At 33.7% G+C, this 21,312-nt stretch overlaps 1 protein-coding gene across 4 annotated transcripts in view; it reads left to right on the top strand.

Moving 5' to 3' along the window:
- LOC138696639 (transient receptor potential channel pyrexia-like) overlaps positions 1–20,647 on the top strand; it is a 58,051-nt gene extending 37,404 nt beyond the window's left edge. For 3 of the 4 annotated variants that reach the window (XM_069821845.1, XM_069821846.1, XM_069821847.1), the window contains exons 2-3: positions 467–538; positions 15,253–20,645. In XM_069821845.1, the coding sequence (XP_069677946.1) occupies positions 15,263–17,944 (2,682 nt within the window). In that variant the 5' untranslated portion in view covers positions 467–538; positions 15,253–15,262 and the 3' untranslated portion in view covers positions 17,945–20,645. Of the gene's footprint in view, positions 1–466; positions 539–15,252 lie in introns of all 4 variants that reach the window. The other variant, XM_069821848.1, reaches the window with a different exon arrangement.
- The last annotated feature ends 665 nt before the right edge of the window (positions 20,648–21,312 follow it).

Consider the following 21,312-nt stretch of genomic DNA (forward strand, 5'->3'; position numbering starts at 1 on the left):
GTACGATAACGCCGGTAGTGGCAGGAATGTGAACTGTTTGGAAATACGTACTGTCGGGATATGGGGAGAGGGTTAAGACGATTACTTAAGTATTTGTTGACATTAACTTCGACGGTCAACATGGACACGGAGCATTTGATTGTGTTGTGGAATGTTACCGTACGCAACCGATGATAACAAATACCCTGCGTACGACTTGCCGGCGCAAAACACAGTTCGAAAGAGGTTATGGTAGCACACAGACCGTACAGACCGCCATCTGTTGCTACGACGTTCAAGTTATACCGTACACGTTCTCAAGTTCAGATTGAAGAACGCCTTAAATAATAGGCAACTTCTCTAACATATCAGCTGAAACTCGCTTCAAATCGGTGACCCAACAACAGTGACGTCATGACACACTTTGAAATGAACACCCAGTATATATTTATCACTGAAGTTCAAATTTTCTCACTCTTGGTTTCAGCCCTGTAATTCTGTTTTTCAAAAGAAGGAAGCATCATCACGGACCATTTTGAAGGAGTTCATAAACCAAGAGGTAAGTGGTTTTAAGTGAAAGAACGCATCAGAAAGTTACGCATTCTTTTGCATAAATATAGTTCAAAGTGAGTTAAAATTTTCGAGCTTAGGGCACTTCAGTCCCGATTCCCAAGCTTAATTTAATTTTCCTATTATATAAATACAGTACAGAGAAAATAGTATGATATTACAAAACTATTCATATCCAAATTTCAACGTATGTACATGTTAAGCATTTTAAATTCGAGAAAATTCGTTTTGTAATATCGTTTGTTATTTCATATCCAATACGATCCAGTAAATTTGTTCAGAACGTAGGCCTATGAATATCAAATGAATCGGTCATTACAGAAAAGGCATGAGTCAACTTTTTGTGCAAAAAATATGTTTTCATTGAAACATATAGTTTAAACGTATATCTATCATTCTGGAGAATAAGGAATTCAACCACGAATTTGTATCTACTGTTTTACAGTCAGTGACTCGTTTCCTACTTACAGTGAATGGATGTATCAAGGATGACACAGAACTGATGTCCATGCCTTTAATTCTGTTTGTTTCAATTTTTTAATCTGAGCGAGTTACCAGATTGTACAATAACTAGGCCTATCCATACGACTATTACAGATCCAAAACAATGAGCCATTATCGTATATATAAATCTCTAAAATGTACTATATTATGTAAGTTAATTCTCTCTTTTTCATTTTCTCATTTTATTAGCCAAAAATAATTAATTGCAGAACGGTATGAGTTAACCAATTTTATATTTTTTTTTCTCAAAACCTAAGATTTCAAAATTAAAATTACACTATGCAAACTATTACTATTACAAAATAGCTTTTTTTTTTACTGTTCCAGAAAATTTACTTTTTGTGATTCATGCCGTTTCTGAAATGACCGATTCAAATGTAATAATTTGAGCTTGAAAAGTAACGGCTGTATATGAGCCGTTCAGAGCAGAAGTGGTGTAAGTCAAAATTGGGTAATGATGTTTAAAGTAAAAATTCTGTAAAATACAGCGCAAAGTAACAATTAATATGTCCTTCGTGCTACCCACTGACTACTAATAGTTTAAATAAACTGAATATTAATTGCTACTTTGCGCTGTATTTTACAGAATGTTTATTTTAACCCTCATTACACATTTTTGACTTACACCACTTCTGCTCTCAACGGCTAATATTTTCTTACGTCAAAAGCATTTAATAAAAACAGTTTATGTCTACATTCCCATAAATGTGTGGTTCAGAGAAATAGCCTAAGTCTTAAATTAAAACTATACCTCCTGTCCCAAACTTATTCAGACAAAAGTATTATACAGTTTAAAAACTGCATAAGTTATTTGGAACAAATGAATTAAAGAAAGTCACTTAAGGGGAGAGGATGGTATTTTTGATGAAAAATGACTGAATTTTCAAAAAAAAAAATTCTTTAAAATACTCTGTGATATGTGTGGATCGCCATTTTTAAACTTCCTTCATTATGGATTTTTAAATCACTCGCCCACTTTTATTGTTGTTTCCGGTAAATTAAATTTTCAATTTTTTTTTCTTTAAAATACGCTTTGATATGTGTGGCATGCATTGCATAACATTTTATGGGTATTTGTGCCCTTATCGGATGTTGAGACGTAATTTTTAAATTTCCTGCGCTATGGATTTTTAAATCCCACGCCCTCTTTTATCGGTTTCCAGTAACTTCATTTTTTTTTGCTACACTGCCGGACAAAATGGATATAATTTCTGAACTATTAAAGATACATGAAAGAAATTTAGAACACACATTCTTTAGACTATTAGGAAACTTTTCTCTGTAACAGAATTTTGTTAATTGATTTCATTTTTAAAATACGTCCGTTTGTTTGCAAGAAAGGAAATCAGAAAATTGTTACTAAATTTTAATTGTTTATTTTACCATCGTAGGGACTAATATCAAAATTCTGTTACAGACAGTTTGTAGAACATACTTTTGCAAATACATTGCAAAAACTGTTTCAATCTGTCTTTAAAAACGGTTTAGATATATCGGTTTTAGTACAATCCTGCATTGGGTATATTTTTTTTTCAAATTTGGGCCCCCAAATAATTTTTTTTCAAAATATTTTTATTTGGTTGAGTTGCCACAGCTATGAGCTCTCTACATACAAAAAATTAATAATTTACACCAAATAGGAAAAAAGTTTTAAAAAATACCATCCTCTCCCCTTAAAACATCACGATTTGAATGAGTACTGCAGGTTGTTTACTGAACTTTTGCATGCACCACAAACCCACTTAACAGAAACACTACATTGTGACGGTAGCTAATGGGTCACCTCTATCATCAACCTTAGCACACATTCCTTTAAAACGATTCCTAAATTACCGAATAATTTATAGCGACATTACGCACGATGTATATCGCCACGTTTATTAATTACACAAATTATAAAATTAACTGTTGCCGTTCGTCCCAAAGTCGGTCCAGAAAAACCCACAGATTGAACTGTATCCCAGAGCACAATGAGGTATACACAAGAATTGCGAGTCATTTATATAGAGTTAGCAATTAAAGCGTCTTACGTAAGAAGGAACCTCAGTTATAATTCTGTATTTTCCCATTGTGCGTGGTTCCCATATTTATTTCACATGCAGATCATCTGATGGAAGTTTCACTCCACGAGTTAGACACACATCTCAGACATCACAAAATAGAATGTGTCAAATTTGCCGTTTAAAGTTTATATTACAGAAGTTTTAATTCTAAATAATTTCAATTTCGTAATAATCATAATCAAATAGATATTTTATCAAGATGTGATACGACGTTGTGGAAGTAAGAAGTGCTTGAAGGATAGTTACTTAAGAAAAGTTCATTTTTAATGCTTCTACGACACAGAAGACAAGGAAATGCAATTTCTGTACGAAATGGAGGTGAGTGATTAAGTGATTATCATTTTTAGGGGAGGGGGAATCACTTTATCACACAGGAGTATCTCCAAAGCCCGTTTGAAAGCAAGGTAGCAATGAGTCCATGTGGATCCCAAGATGTACCTGATCTTCCCTACGCTGTCTCGGTCTCCACAGATCTCGGTGTCCTCTTGGTTGGCATGTCAAGGATAAAATAGGAGACAATCTTTATTCATTCTGTGGACACTCCAGTTTTTCTGGCATTGAATGACACCATCCACTAAATCTAAAGTGTGTAATATCCCGAATATTTTTATTTCTTTGCCGGTCCAGTTAAGTATATTGTAATAGCACTAATGGTCGCGAAAATCTCAGACGTGCAGCTTCTATTTTCCGCTTATATTTTTTTGCTGAGTGCCCTGCCTTCATTGCTATATTTAAGGCATGATTTTGAAGTGATATATAAATGTAATTTTGTACTAGTGTTCATTTGCTTTCCGAAATGCCTTTTTATTACTCCATTTAATTATTTCATTTACGTATTAATTCTGATGTCATCATATCTGTGCTCGGATATTAAGTGACTAAGATAACCAAATTTTTTATTTTTACTTTACAAATTTGACTCACATTGAGCTTGCTATAACACAGAATATTATACAACATAAGTAACATCATTGAAAAATGTTAAAAGTTACGTGGTTAAGACAGAAAAAGGAAGAAATAATATGTATAATATATATTGTATAGTATATATATTATTATTATTATTATTTACAAACTGTCCCCCATTGAGGGTAGTCCTTACGAACTCAATATATCCTCAAAAACATATGCATATGTAAACATACGTAATGAAATTAAAGAAAAAAAAACAAAGAAAGGAGCACGAAAAATTACAATTAGTTAAACATTTGTAAGCGTTAAATTATGAAAAAAAAAAAACAATAATATGTAGCCTACAGTCTAATTCAAATTTATACCTCTACCGGTATGTAGTGATTACAATCAGATTAAATTGTTGTTGAGTCCTTTATAAATAGTTTTTTAAGATAGCTGTCGAGTATTTAATTATATTAATAATGATTTGATCTTGCACATCTTTACCAATTTTGTTCGTTTATCTCCATTCCACAAAAAATTTTGTAATGGTACCACGTATACCGTAGTACAAGCCAGTGACTTTTGCTTCAGTTTATATTTTTCCAAAAATAATTTATTTACGTGAAGATTAATTTTTGGTCCTACAGAATTTATCTGTTATGATAACAATTGTTTTTAGAGGAGAAAAACTCGCTCCGGCACCGGGGATCGAATCCTGGTCCTTGATTCTATGTATCAAGCGCCCTAACCACTGAGCTACGCCGAAGTTCAATCTACAGCACCGGATCGAATCCCCCAGTTGACTTAATATAATATGTCATAAGCCTATTATGTCGAACATGGAGTAAGGCCATAAAGGGAAAAACATTAGAGGAGGGGGATTCGATCTGGTGCTGTGGATTGAATTTCGGCGTAGCTCAGTGGTTAGAGCTCTTGGTACGCAAAATCAAGGACCCGGGTTCGATCTCCGGCGCCGGAGCGAGTTTTTCTCCTCTAATAACAATAATTTATTGTTGGTTCGTATATTTTCTTCTTCTCTATATCTACCTTATGTTGTTGTCTACTGGAGATTTCAAATCTGACTGTAGGATCAATTATTTCAGCAAATTCTTTATTTATGTTCATAGCTATTATATCAATTCTTCTGTTGCTATCCATCTCTGAGAGAGAAAACATTTATTCACATACTTCTAGACCTTTATCACGTAGAGCATTTGCCAGACTAGATGATGTGACGTTTTATTCTTAGGGATTCTCCTTGAGGACAGTTTTTCTAATACATTTAGGATTATTAATTGCTATGATTACTACTTCAATACCTACTCGTATTTTTGCTCTGCTTAAATTTTTCCCTAAAGATTTTCATGTTATACGTAGGGGAGAGTCGGGTAGTATCGGACAGTGCGTTTCTTTCATCTACCACCATATGGTAGTACCTGAATGACATGGTTACGTTTCTCTATGTGACATCACAGAAACGTAACCATGTCAATCAGGTACTATCATCGTGTGGTAGATGAAAGAAATTCACTGTCCGATACTACCCGATGTCCGATACTACCCGACTCTCCCCTACTGTACATTTTAGTAATTGTACTTAAACGGAATGCTATTAATTGTAAATCATCTTCTGTTATTCCGAACAATAACGATCTCTATAATTCCTGTATTATTCGGTTTATATAAAAATTGAAAATAACTGGAGATAGACCACAACCTTGTTTTACTCCTTTATTTGTGTTAAATTGGTCTAAAGATTTATTGTTCGAAACTTTTATTGATATTCTGAAATTATGGTATAAATTATGGATGGAATTTATTATAAAAAAAATATTTCCTTCATGCATAATTTGCCATAATTTAATACGATTTATGTTGTCGTATGCTTTTTCGAAACTAATGAACAGTAAATAAGTAGTAAGATTGAATTCACGCCTCTTTTCTAAGATTTATTTCAGTACAAGAATTGCATCCATGATGCTTCTTCCTTTCCTAAAATCACATTGTTCGTGTCCTAAAAGGTTTCACAATTACTTGATCTGTTTTTCAATATATTTGCATAGAATCTTGAGGCGGTTGAGAGCAATGCTATTCCTAAGTAATTATTACAGTTGTGTCTGGAACCTTCTTGTAAATGTAGTGTAAAGATTGGTAAATTGTGATATGAGTAATACTGTGATAATTCTTTTTGAGAATTTATCACAATTTTACTGAGCGAGAGGAAGATCGGTTTTTGCGTCAACGTATTAAGGGAATGTTCGTGGACAAGTTGCTGCACAAAACCGGTCCTTCTCTCGTTCAGTAAAATTGTAATAAATTCTCAAAAAGAACTATCACAATATTACTCGTATCACAGTATTACCAATCTTTACCCTAAATCACAAAACCAGTTTCTCACTCTTTCGGTATCTGTTTAGTTCTCCATATTGGGTTAAAAGTTTTACTAGGCCTACTTGTATTTTCAAGGAACATAAAAGCGTTAATTTCTAACTGAGGTCGAAAGTTTACTATCCTTTGCTGTAAAGAGGTGACGTTATTACATTACTGAAACTGATGAGTTTCGTCTATGCAAACTTACTGTAACTAATTCGCACATACGATGTCACACGAAACTTGACAAACACAACTCCTCTTTCCTCAGTTTGATGGCCTCCAATGTATATTTCATTACGGGGTCGTACAAGGTTATCCGGTTCGCGAGATTCGATAGTTCAGCGATTGTATAGTTCTGAGTTTCGCTGATTTCAAATCTTTACAAAAACAAGTGCTTTTACGAACTCTCCCGTAACTGTTTAAATCACTCTCTCAAATAAAACTCAAGTTGAAGACTAAACCTGGCAATAAAATAAAGTCAGTCAAGTCTAGACTTGACTACAGACATTACTTATATGTACAGTAGTGGCAAAAAAAAAAAAAAACCGGATCGACCTTTATAGCTGATGTCAGGGCCTTATTCACTCCAGAGCACGATATATTGGTAATTAAGACTTTCGTGGTTCGAATCCTGCCTGGGAAGGAAACTTTTTTTTGTTCCTTATTCAAATTTATTCCCAATACAATGCTGCATATTTCAACATTTTTCCATGCATCGAGCATAATATGCTATATTATAATACATGTATCTTTATTTTTTAATTTTAAAATTAATATTTAAACACATTATGACAAGATGATAAGTCTCTGCTATGGAGGCACCCGTAACGAGCCTCTCCGACAAAATCATGTGATGTTACTTGGGAATAACATTCTTATTTACAGTTGAAAGCAGAAGGGTTTGCGAGCCCCACCTAGAGTTAATGCTTACAAAGACAAATTTACAGACCTCCTATTACTCCTAGAGCCAATACTTACCCGCTGGGGTACGTGGATTGAAGCTGCTCTCTCTATTCAGTTAATTTCAACGTTGGAGCGCTAAATGCAACTGAAGCTTGTCAATTCCACGTTCACAGAATATTGTAATAGTGAATATTTGCAAAGGGACTTGGTAGTAATCAAGACATGCTATACCTAGCTGAAGCCACAAAAAAAAAAAACTCGAAAAACATGGTTTGTCTTTACATGAATATTTATCAATCCTCAAAGATGTTTAGAGTAAACTTCAGAGTGCTCCTTTAAAGTATGCAGAAAAATTAAGTGCTAAATTGTGCGCTGTTTTAGGGAGAAATCCTGACATTAAAGTTTTTGTTCTATGAATAAATATCTTCAATGTGAAAACGTTGTGCTTCCAGAAGAAATTTCGCCAGAGCTAGTAAGTGCTTTCAAATTTTGCTCAATAATATCTGTAGACGTGGAAAAGTCCTTCTCAGCATACAAACTTGTGTTAAATGATAAACGCCATAAACTTACCCATGAGAATTTGGAGAAAATAATCATTGTACTGAAAATCAAATTACAACGATCAGAATGATGTCTAAGAAAGAATGTACATTGCAAATACCAAAATGCATAAGCCTAAAATTAAAATTTTAGTGCATATTTTCGAAATGATAAAGCATATTTCAAACATTTTGACAGCATAAATGCATGCATATTTTAGATAGTTTTAGTGCATATAAATCCGATGCCTACTGATAACACAGCCGCGGGATTGTGTCAATTACCAATAAGGAAATAAAATAGGCGCATTATGAGTGTATGCACATTACGGTTGTTTCAAAAGTTCGTGGACACACTTTTTTCTCCGGTATTAAAGGTTGGTGAGGCAAGATTATCTTTCAGTTTTCTAAGTAGATTCCTTGAGAGAAAACTGGTTCTTTGACGACAGCGTCTTGTCAACTGCGCTCTTATTTAGCGTCGGTAGAATTGGTACAGCGAGGTGATTCCGAGAATTCGCTATGGATTACCTGGCATTCGCCTTGCAGTTGATAAAAATCTCGGAAAAATCGGCGACTGGAAAAATTATGACGGAATGAGGTCGATGCGTACATAGATATTGAAGAATTAGGAGAACCCCGATAAAAACCCAAATTGCAGCCTTATCCAATAGAAGTGTCGCAAGAGATTTTTCAGTTAAAAATCCCAGGCCTGGCCGGAACTCGTATCTGGACAAGCCGATAGTCTACATCACGTAACCACTTCATAGAGGTTTCTTTATGTTTCCTTTCGCGGTGTATTCTTCAAGTCTTTTCTGAGAAGAGCAACATAATATTTCTCTCGTATTACAGAATAATCAATCTGGCGTCAAAGAATCAACATGATTTCAGAAGAAGAGTTCATATCAATTTCTTTGGATGGAGGAGAATCAGTGTTATCATCCTGTAGGCTACATTACTGTCCATTGTAATCGCCAGCATTTTTTTATTTTTAGGGAATTTGTTTGGAAATACCTTAATCACAGTGTAGGCCCACATCCCTCCTTATTTGTGCCTCATTAGAAACATTAAAATTGTTACGCGAATATGTTATTACTAGTCAAGATAATCGTTTGTAACATAGTACTTACTGGGATTTTCCATTTCCTCACTACCTACACGCAAATAAAAAATAGTTAGATAACAAGATACAATTTAATGAAAAATTAACCAATTAAAAAGTGTATATTGTCGATTTACGCGCAGTGATAAGAGAATCTGTAATCAATTACGAAAAGAGATGTCGACTAAGTATAACCAAAATTAAAATGATGAATAAATTAGTTTGGATGTGTTCTGAAACAAGTCTTAGCTGCAGTTTCATTATTTATGTGGCGTAAGAGTGTGGGGAAGCACAGATTAACTGGAGTGGGCATTAACTCGACGAAGTTCACCTGCTGGCACCGTGTGCTGCCTCGTTTCATGATGAAAACGTCTCATCCAACTCTCATCGTATGTGATGATAATGATGAGAAATTGCGGATGGGTCACTGATTGTGCATCAATGATTTATGATACATTTTGATTCGTTTTCTTTTTTATCTTCAGTGAGATCACAGTCAGACGTTGCACAAATACAGTTACTCGTTTGCTCCATTTTAAGAAATACTGTTACAATATAAGCTCACTCTCCTGATACACAGACGATTCCCGTCTTAACAAAATTCTTTCTTCAATCAATAACTTTTGTCCGTCGTAACAATATTCTAATCTTCAATCTTTTTGTGCTGTCTCCGTATTCGCTTGTCTGTCGTAACAAAATTCTATATTCAATCATTTTTGTGCTGTCTCCGTATTCGCTTGTCCGTCGTAACAATATTCTAATCTTCAATCTTTTTGTGCTGTCTCCGTATTCGCTTGTCCGTCGTAACAATATTCTAATCTTCAATCTTTTTGTGCTGTCTCCGTATTCGCTTGTCCGTCGTAACAATATTCTAATCTTCAATCTTTTTGTGCTTTCTCCGTATTCGCTTGTCCGTCGTAACAATATTCTAATCTTCAATCTTTTTGTGCTGTCTCCGTATTCGCTTGTCCGTCATAACAATATTCTAATCTTCAATCTTTTTGTGCTGTCTCCGTAGTCGCTTGTCCGTCGTAACAATATTCTAATCTTTAATCTTTTTGTGCTGTCTCCGTATTCGCTTGTCCGTCGTAACAATATTCTAATCTTCATTCTTTTTGTGCTGTCTTCGTATTCGCTTGTCTGTCGTAACAAAATTCTATATTCAATCATTTTTGTGCTGTCTCCGTATTCGCTTGTCCATCGTAACAATATTCTATTTTCTATCATTTTTATGCTGTCTCCGTATTCGCTTGTCCGTCGTAACAATATTCTAATCTTCAATCTTTTTGTGCTGTCTCCGTATTCGCTTGTCCATCGTAAACAATATTCTAATCTTCAATCTTTTTGTGCTGTCTCCGTATTCGCTTGTCCGTCGTAACAATATTCTAATCTTTAATCTTTTTGTGCTGTTTCCGTAGTCGCTTGTCTGTCGTAACAAAATTCTATATTCAATCATTTTTGTGCTGTCTCCGTATTCGCTTGTCCGTCGTAACAGTATTCTATTTTCTATCATTTTTATGCTGTCTCCGTAGTCGCTTGTCCGTCGTAACAATATTCTAATCTTCAATCTTTTTGTGCTGTCTCCGTAGTCGCTTGTCCGTCGTAACAATATTCTAATCTCCAATCTTTTTGTGCTGTCTCCGTATTCGCTTGTCCGTCGTAACAATATTCTAATCTTCAATCTTTTTGTGCTGTCTCCGTATTCGCTTGTCCGTCGTAACAATATTCTAATCTCCAATCTTTTTGTGCTGTCTCCGTATTCGCTTGTCCGTCGTAACAATATTCTATTTTCTATAATTTTTATGCTGTCTCCGTATTCGCTTGTCCGTCGTAACAATATTCTAATCTTCAATCTTTTTGTGCTGTCTCCGTATTCGCTTGTCCGTCGTAACAATATTCTAATCTCCAATCTTTTTGTGCTGTCTCCGTATTCGCTTGTCCGTCGTAACAATATTCGAATCTTCAATCTTTTTGTGCTGTCTCCGTATTCGCTTGTCCGTCGTAACAATATTCTAATCTCCAATCTTTTTGTGCTGTCTCCGTATTCGCTTGTCCGTCGTAACAATATTCTAATCTTCAATCTTTTTGTGCTGTCTCCGTATTCGCTTGTCCGTCGTAACAATATTCTATTTTCTATAATTTTTATGCTGTCTCCGTATTCGCTTGTCCGTCGTAACAATATTCTACCTTCAATCATGTTTGTGCTGTCTCGGTATTCGCACATGTATCTGCTAAGATACAATAGGTTTCTTAGTACGAACATTCGTTTTATCATCGTTATAGTATTTCCACAATTTTAAGACCTCAAATCATCTCAGTGAGTTGAGTTTCTGAACTATTACTACAAAGCACAGTATTCAATATCGTACTGTTGGCATTTCATTGACGGGATATCCGATTGTTTCATTACAATGGTAATATAGCCTAATAGCTCAACACAGAAACAATTGAATATAGAACTATGTAAATACATAATATACTATTATATTTCAAGGAACTTTAATGGACCATCAACGTAGCTCAGTCGGTGGAGACGCATGCACTCGGGCGCGGGTTCGATTCCCGGTTGGGCTGATTACCATGTTGGGGGTTTTCTGATAGACTATTTTCCACAACCGTAAAGCGAATATCAGGAAATATACAGCGAATCCTCGGCATCTTGTCAAATACCATCTTGCTATCACCAATTCCATCGACGCTAAATAACCTTGTAGTTGATACAGCGTTGTAAAATAATTAACTAAAGAAACTTTAATGTTTTTAGTTTTAATTTCTCACAGTAGCAGCAAGCCAATTCACGAATTTTTTTAACTACCCATGTTATGCATCTCAATATCAAAGGCTAAAAATTGAAATGTTTCAGCGGCGGATTTTTTGGGGAGACATATTAATATTTTATTAGAACACAATTATGACAGTAATTTCAGCTGAATTAGATCATAGACAAGTTATAGCAATTGACGGAAATGTTTCCTTTTATATTGATACTAGCCATACCCGTGCGCTCCGCTGCACCCGTTAGAAATAAATATAAAGTAATTACTTAATTAAAATAGGGCATTTGATCCAGGGAACATTCGTGTTTGATAGAAGGATAAATCGTTTAATATGTTACTTAATTTAAATTGTATTTAAAATATTAAAATGCGATCATTTTGATCCAGAGACCACTCATTTGGTGCAATGACAATTCCTTTAACATGTTTCTTAATTGTTATTACCAATTATTTTTGGAAAAGCGAAAATTAACAGAAAAATTTTGGCTACAGATTTATTTTATGTTTATATTATATTATATTATATTATATTATATTATATTATATATTATATTATGTAAAAAGTGTGTTGATAACGGATGTACTCGAATTAGAAAGTTTTTAATTAGTTGTGAGAGCTCTTGAATCTCAGGAGGAACAGCTTTTACAACAGCGCAACATAATCTGCTTGGCTCATTACCCATTTTTTTTGCATTGCATTTATTGCATATATTTTTTATGTATTTTAACACGATTCAATTGAGCATAGTTAAAATCTGAATCATAAAATAATGGATTGCTAAGCTAACGTACTATTACAGCATACTAAATCAATACGCTCTCGTTGTTCGTTAATTCTCTGAGATAAAAATGAATATGTTCATAAACATTATTTTAAGAAATACAGGAAATGAATATACAAAATAACCTATCAAGTTTTCTGTGCATAAGAAGCTATTTTAATCTTACCTGTCCTCAATTCACTCACAAGTTACTGTAATAACATTATAGCATTATGTCTATCCAGAGAAACTATACTTTCCAATGATGAAATAATAATTAATTATACAAATCGGTTAATTTAGCTTCCGATATTACTTCATACAAACACAGAAACATTGTCTGTAGGCTATGTTTCATAGCTTTCGATTGTTGTGTCCAAGGCCCCTTATAGACGAAGTCATTTGTTTTTTATTTCAATACACCGCCTTAGATGGCAGTTATTGTAATTTTAAAACTCATTTATCTCATTAAATATCAGTCGTATCAAAATTTTTCAAAGAATAAAACTTATCAGAAATCAATTTTAAAGAAACTTTTGTTATGTAACATTTTTCACAAAAATCAATAATAAGCGAGATATTTCGATTTATTTAATTCAGGCCCCCTTATAACCCCCCTTTTAAATAACGTATTTTGAATGCCATATAGCCTAAAATCTAAGTTACAACGAACTTAATTTATATTCCAATTTTCATCGAAATCCGTTCAGCCATTATTGCGTGAAAAGGTAACAAACATACAGACAGACAGACAGACAGACATACATACATACATACAAAAATTTCAAATAAGCGATTTTCGGCTTCAGGGTGGTTAATTATATGTGTTAGGACTAATTATTTTTGGAAAATCGAAAATTACCAGAAAAATTTCGTCTACAGATTTATTATTAGTATAGATTACTATGTCAAGCCGATCACATCCAGTTGATGATGTCCGCTCGGTATAGATATGACAAGTAATTCATACCAGATAGCTCTCTAATCTATCTAGGCCCTATACATTGAGTAGACTGTAGTGTCTATGAGACTGGGGGACAGCGGGTATACAACTATAATGACGCGCCTCTCCTATAACCATGACAGCAGTTCAATCAATAAGATAGCTGGCTAGAGAAATGTTTAAAATTAAATAGAACCGGCTAATGGAGGCGAATTTAGAAAAAGAGTTGAAGGTATCTCTGATATGTACAGTACCTACAGTATCAGGCAGTACATCTCACTTGACAATGTGTGTCAGAGGAAGAACAACTGTTTGTATACAACTGACCTGATTAGTATATCAGCGATGTATGTAATGGAGGGGGAAAGAAACTGGCCAACCTATTTAGTTGTCTTATGAGTGATGCCTTACTGGTGTCACTTATAAGGTTCAAACCTGTCTTCGGACAGTTGACTAAACAAAAACAAACAATGTTGGATCTTCCTATCCTATGGGACAGTTTAAAAACCCAAAAATCTAGCACCACAAATAAATTACAAATATTCCCTTCGTCCAGAACAAAAAAAAATCTTATCTAGAACTATATCCAAAATAAAAATAAACCTGGTACTTAAAAAATCGTAATTAGTTCATATTTAATGCTATGAGTTCTACGAGCAACCCTTTTAGCCTGAACTGTTAGAAATTAATTCTAATAACAGCAATTCTCAATTGTTTCATTAAGGGGTTAGGTACAGTACAGCTTACAGCAGTAAACTTTTGGAAATATTCAACTTTTTTTTTTTCCATTACTGTATCTTCTACAATACTGAAAATTAGTAGGCTATGTATAAAACACTGTCCTTCTGCTATATGAAAAAAATATTTTTACGATTTAAAAGAAATATTTACATTTTGTTTTTTTTTTTTTTTTTTTCAAAATTCAGTTCACTGTGCAGTGATGAAGTGTTTCCCACTTAACTCAAAAACTATTCAGCATTCTGTGATGAAATTTTTTGTGTGTATTTATGCATGTCATATCTACAATATGATGCAAGCTCACTTCTCTACCTTTGACAGATTGACTGATAAAAAATAAATTAATTTTACAAAATGGTCAAATATCAGTATTTTCTTCTAACAGAAAAAAAAAAAAAATATATATATATATATTATTTATTAAGGAATGTAGATGAAAGAGTATGATATTGTAAACATAACTTTCAGCAATAAAATAAAAGCGAGAGAACATGAAAAAGCTAACAAGTTTATGAGTTATGAGGAAAATGCTTCATAATTGCACAGTGAACTGCCACCATTTTGAATTTTGAAAAAAAAAAAAATATATATATATATAAATTCTTTTAAATCGTAAAAAATATTTTCTTCATATAGCAGAAGGACAGTATTTTACACATACCAATTTTCATTATTGTACAAGATACAGTAATGGAGGAAAAAAATGTTGAATATTTCCAAAAAATTTAACTGCTGTACCTAACCCCTTAATATTTTTTCTTTTTTTTTTTTTAAGTATACAGAAATGTTGTGGTACATCATAACTGCTATAGATGTTGATGACAATAAATACGAGTATTATCAATTATTATCAGTTACTATTAATACTTTTCTAAAACAAACACTAATATAGAAAATGTATTCACTACACATTGATGTACAGTAAAACTTGTTGTGATTATTATAAATTTGTAAAATTGTTTCCTATTCTCCTTTTTCCCTAATTTTATCAAACTATACCAGTACGTATCAGTTTACTGAACCTTCAAGTTGGTCAGTCCATTTCAATTTGGTTATTTATCATTATCTGCAGTAAGTAGTTAACAGTGACTTCTTGGATGTTTCAGGCTTGTAACAATGGAAAATGAAGAAGCTGACATTGTACCTAAGACCAGCGTTGAAGCACCACAATCACTGCCCACCATTGTCAACTGGTGGAGGAATTATCGCAAAGACACAATTCGGAAAGTTGAAAGAGATGAGGAAGGCATGTACCAATGCATCAAACAGCGACATTCTCCACCACCATCGGAAGAAGTAGAGATGTCAATCACTAACGAGCAGGTGAAGCCCACACACCGAGTAAAATTCTCTGGAAGCAATATTAAGCAAGAAGTCTCGGATGCCATGAAGTCAATAAGCTGTGCTGGCATTATGTACTTGAAGAATATGAATGAGGAGGCAAAGGAGCAATTATTCAGAAAAAGTACGATTGTGGAACGAAACATTTCAGTTCTATGGGCATCACTGAATAACAGATCAGACATCCTCGAGAGTCTCATCAAACTTGGTATTGACGTAAACTACCGTGAAGCCAAGGAGGGCCTAACAGCCCTTCATCTTGCTGCTTTCAGCGATAGCATAGACTGCGCTAAAATTCTTATTTCATACGGGGTTGATGTGAACATAACATCCAATAAATTTACACCCCTTGAAACCGCTTGCTTCCATAACTCTCTCAATGTTGCAAAACTGCTTCTGGATAATGGTGCAAAGATAAAAGTTAATAAAAGTCAACCAAATAAAGAAACAACTGCATTTCAGTCTGCTGTGATTGCGAATGCAGTACAGTGTGTTCAACTGCTCTTACAAGAATGTCAAGATGAATATTCTACAACAATTGGTGGAATATCGCTGCATCTTGCTGCAGAGATGGGACACCTACAGTGCATTAAAATTTTTTTGGACAGAGGAATTGATCCAGATTTTATGATTCCTAATTCCAAGATAACTGCACTGCATCATGCTGCAGAAGGAGGCTTCACTGACTGCGTATCACTGCTCTTGTCGAGAGGAGCGAATGTAGATGCAAGAAATGACAAGGGACAATCAGCTTTACATTTCGCGGCACGAGCACAATCAGTAGAATGCGTTGAGGTGTTGCTAAAGAAAGGAGGATGCGATCCCAATTCAGAGGACTGTGAGAAACGTACACCCCTCCACTCTGCTGCAGCGAGGACTCTGCACCCTTGCGAGATAACTGAAATGTTAATCAAGTGGGGAGCACACGTAAATTCAGTAGACATGTTTGGCTACACGCCACTTCATTTGGCTGCATTGAATGGGAATACGCAGTGCGTGGAACTTTTGATTAGGCACGGTGCAGACGTCACTGCTAGAACTAAAGGTGGGAACACTGCACTTAGCATTATCACTCGAAAGACACCAGTGGCTATCAAAACAGTGTACAAGAAATTCGACAGTGCAATAACTGTACAAGATCCTGAAGTAACGTCTATTAAGGAAGTAATAATGAAACTTGATTTTCGAATATTCTTCCAGGGTAAACAAAAAGGTGAAATGAAATTCCTTACAACATTTCTTCAGGATGGGCATAAGGATATTCTTGAGCACCCATTGTGCCAAGCATTCCTATATGTCAAGTGGGAGAAAATCCGTAAATATTACATTGCCAGAGTCCTCTTATATCTCGCACTAGTGTTATCCCTCACAGGGTATGTTTTGACAGCCATAGGTCAAGAGTGTAATAAAGAACCCAAGGAAGGAATGACAGAGTCAAAAATAGCATGCAATAAAACTTCCACTTTCTATTATCTGAAACATTCAGAGATCTCTGTGTCTGTAATGTGGTACTGTCTGATATTCTTCACTATTTGTGAAACTATTCGAAAAGTCTACACATTTACAGGGTTTGCAACCACAAAACAATATCTGCGTCGAATAGAAAATGTAATTGAGTGGTTCGTATTAATTGGTTGCGCTGCAGTGGAATATATCTTTCGTCAAAGAATTGGGTTCTGGCAAAAGAATGTATCCGCATTCGTTGTTTTGTTTGCATGGATTAATCTCATGCTTGTAATGGGGCAATTGCCTGTACTCGGTTCTTATGTCGCCATGTACATGAAGATACAGAAGGAGTTTGCTAAACTTTTTGTGGCTTACGCATGTCTTATTATCGGCTTTACTTTCAGCTTTTGTATTATCTTCTCTGGCAGACTTAATTTTGAAAACCCAGCATATGGTTTCATTCAAGCTGTTGCTATAATGATAGGCAATGTGGATGTTCCAGGTGTTCTTCTAACATACGAGTCCATAGGTGTGAGTGCCTGTCTCAGCTTCCTTATGTTCATGTTATTTGTGACAATTATATTAATGAATTTGCTAGTGGGTATTGCTGTGCGTGACATTCAAGGACTTGAAAAAACTGCTGGATTATCGAAACTTGTACACCAGACTAAATTCATGTCAAGCATTGAAACATCTCTCCTAAATAAATGGCTACCTAAGTATATTCTCACACTGTTGTATCATGCGGCTCTCATATCGCCATCTGGATACAGAGTTGTTTTAACTGTGAAACCCCTTAACAAAAACGAAAACAGGTTGCCAAAGGATATATTAATGGAGGCATATGACTTAGCTAAATCTAAAAACAATACTTTCGGTTCTTTTCGACGGAATTCTATCATAAAATTTAACTCACCAGAGGCACCAAAAATTGAGAACTTACAAAATGATATCGAAAGACTTAGAGAAGAAATTCAAGAGCTGAAAGAAATAATCAAATCTATGAAATAATTATGGTTACTCAAACTTTCAAAATCCTTACAAAACGTACAATTTTATACATTATGTACCATATTTAATAATGTTACCAATTAAAAATGTTATGGACCTTTTCATGTACATATTAGTACAAATTATCACTGTTGTACTAGAATATTTCATTAGATTATTTCTGAATTATTTATGCCCTAATGAGTAAAGGTTAAATTTAATACCAGTACACACTGAATTAAAAACGGTCTAGATTATATTTGATAGTAAAAATAAACTTTACATTATAATATACGTAAAGATTAATTTTTGATCCTACAGAATATATCTGTTATATACTCTGTAGGACCAAAAATTAATCTTTACGTAGATTCTTCGCCCAACAATGCATAATAATGTAGAATCCCGGCCACCAAGTCACTCAATTGAGTGCGGTCCTTGTATAATGGCAGTTGACTTAATATATGTCGAACTTGGAGTCAGGCCACAAAGGGAAAAACACTAGAGGAGAAGCATTCAATCCGGTGCTGAGGATTGAACTTCGGCATAGTTCAGTGGTCAGAGCACTTGGTACGTAGAACCGAGGACCCGGGTTCGATCCCTGGCACCGGACCAAATTTTTCTTCTCTAATAACCATTTATATTATAAAAAAATTCTAAGGTGTTACTTTTAACAAGATATTAATACTGCATGATGTGCATCTTTGCTATTACGACCTGACTGCATTAAATGGACATAAAAATATCAGAAGTATTCCATCAATTAATTTGACCAAAGCTTGTATGCTTTTCTCAGATCTGCAATTTAACATGTCATCTGCGCAAGTCAATATGTGTAGTAAGTATAATTTGACCATAAATTAATACTGTTGCCTATTTTATAAATGCCATTTTAACAACGATATTTATTTAAGGATGCTATCAATTCCAGTTCTTTACAACACGAAATGTACGCAATGGTATGTGTAAATAACAACAAAATGTATAATATATATGAAATTAAAATAAAAAAAACAACAAACGAACAGAAGAACATGACAGTGTTAAGTTGAAAGGTCGTAACCCTCAATTTCAAAATTTTTCAGGAGAGCTAAAAAGTGAATAATGTATTTTATCTTATTTATTTTTTATGAGTAAGCCACGTGACTTTAACATGTAATCTCGTTGTCATTATTAATAAAATCAAGATAAGTCAAATGCTAACCCAGTACTGAGAGGGATACAGCGTTTTACCAAGCTACATATTAAAAGAGTGAGGCACACAAATTCTAAGAATTGTTAATTACATCAAACATAATTCTCAAGATTAAATCCTTTTACATACACGTAGAATGGAAATAAACAAATAGTATGATGTGAAAATCTCAATTTTTCAATTCTGAGGGTTATGACCTTTTACCTTAACACCATCAAATATGTACTATTGAAGGTGTCTGATTTTAGAGACGTGAAGCTATATATATTAAGGTTTCTAATGTACCTGATCGGATTTGTTTCAGGATACTCCTTTTGTCACAGATTCCAACACTATTTTTTTTTATACATTCAAATATATGTACTTATTAGCAAATTCATAAATTCTGGATTACAAAAGTTTTATTAACTATCAATATGATTAGACACTTTCCGCTACATTGTGCTATTGAACTGAAATGTGCTGTTAAATGTTTGGAATGTATAATGTTTTTTTTTTTACTAATGCTGAGCTGTTGACAATGAAGTCATTAGCAAAATACATTAGACGTCTAAATCACCTAAGTATGAACTATTACATTGAAACACTATTTCATTTAGTAATTCTTAGCAATTTTCTTACATGAATTATAAGAATATACGTAGTTACAACGAAAAATGCTTACTTTAATTCGGAAAATTCTCCAAGAAAAGAAAATATAATTAAGAAATGAAACTAACAACTGATCTTACTGTAATTCGTGAAAACGTAATTATTTTTCGTCCTTCAAAGTGTTACCGGTACTTTATGGAGAGGTCACAGCTCTAAACTAAATTTAAAGACACAAGGGGAAGAAGGTACCTTTCTTATGAATAAAGGACATTGATTTCGATAGGTATGGCAATGTTAAAATTATTACACATTTTGAGTCAAGGTGTATGTATTATCTATACTAATAATAAATCTGTAGCCGAAATTTTTCTGGTAATTTTCGATTTTCCAAAAATAATTGGTCTTAACATATACAATTAACCACCCTGAAACCGAAAATCGCTTTTTTGAAATTTTTGTTTGTATGTCTGTCTGTCTGTCTGTATGTTTGTTACCTTTTCACGCAATAATGGCTGAACGGATTTCGATGAAAATTGGAATATAAATTAAGTTCGTTGTAACTTAGATTTTAGAATATATGGCATTCAAAATACATTATTTAAAAGGGGGGTTATAAGGGGGCCTGAATTAAATAAATCGAAATATCTCGCTTATTATTGATTTTTGTGAAAAATGTTACATAACAAAAGTTTCTTTAAAAATAATTTCCGATAAGTCTTATTCCTTGAAAAATTTTGATAGGACTGATATTTAATGAGATAAATGAGTTTTAAAATTAAAATAACTGTCATCTAAGGCCGTGTAATGAATTAAAAAACAAATGACTTCGTCTATAAGGGGCCTTGGATAGCAACAATCGAAAGCTATGAAAGATAGCCTACAGATAATGTTTCTGTGTTCGTATGAAGTAATATCAGAAGCTAAATTAACCGATTTGTGTAATTAATTATTAATTCACCATTGGAAAGTGTAGTTTCTCTAGATGGACATAATGCTATAATGTTATTACAGTAACTTCTGAGTGAATCGAGGACAGGTAAGATTAAAATAGCTTCTTATGCACAGAAAACTTGATAGGCTATTCTGTACATTCGTTTCCTGTATTTCCTAAAATAATTTTTATGACCAAATGAGTGGTCTCTGGATCAAAATGATCGCATTTTAATTATGCAAATACAATTTAAATTAAGTAACATAATAAACGATTTATCCTTATATCAAACACGAATGTTCCCTGGATCAAATGTCCTATTTTAATTATGTAATTACTTTATATTTATTTCTAACAGGTGCAGCGGAGCACACGGGTATGGCTAGTTAATAATAATAATAATAATAATAATAATAATAATAATAATAATAATAATAATAGTAATAATAATAATAATAATTTATTTATTTATTTATTTATTCTGGCGAAGTTAGGGTCATCAGGTCTTCTCTTCCACTTAGCCAGAAACAAAAGAAGCTGATACAATTTTATTAATATTTAAAGAACACTAATAAAAAATTTATACAATCATACAAGCACAAGATGAGTAAATTAATGCAAACTTATGTAACTTGAAAAATTTTTCTTTTAAAATAATTTTAATTCATGGCC

This window comes from Periplaneta americana, chromosome 3, assembly GCF_040183065.1.
Source record: "Periplaneta americana isolate PAMFEO1 chromosome 3, P.americana_PAMFEO1_priV1, whole genome shotgun sequence".
In the NCBI taxonomy this organism is placed as follows: Eukaryota; Metazoa; Arthropoda; class Insecta; order Blattodea; family Blattidae; genus Periplaneta; species Periplaneta americana.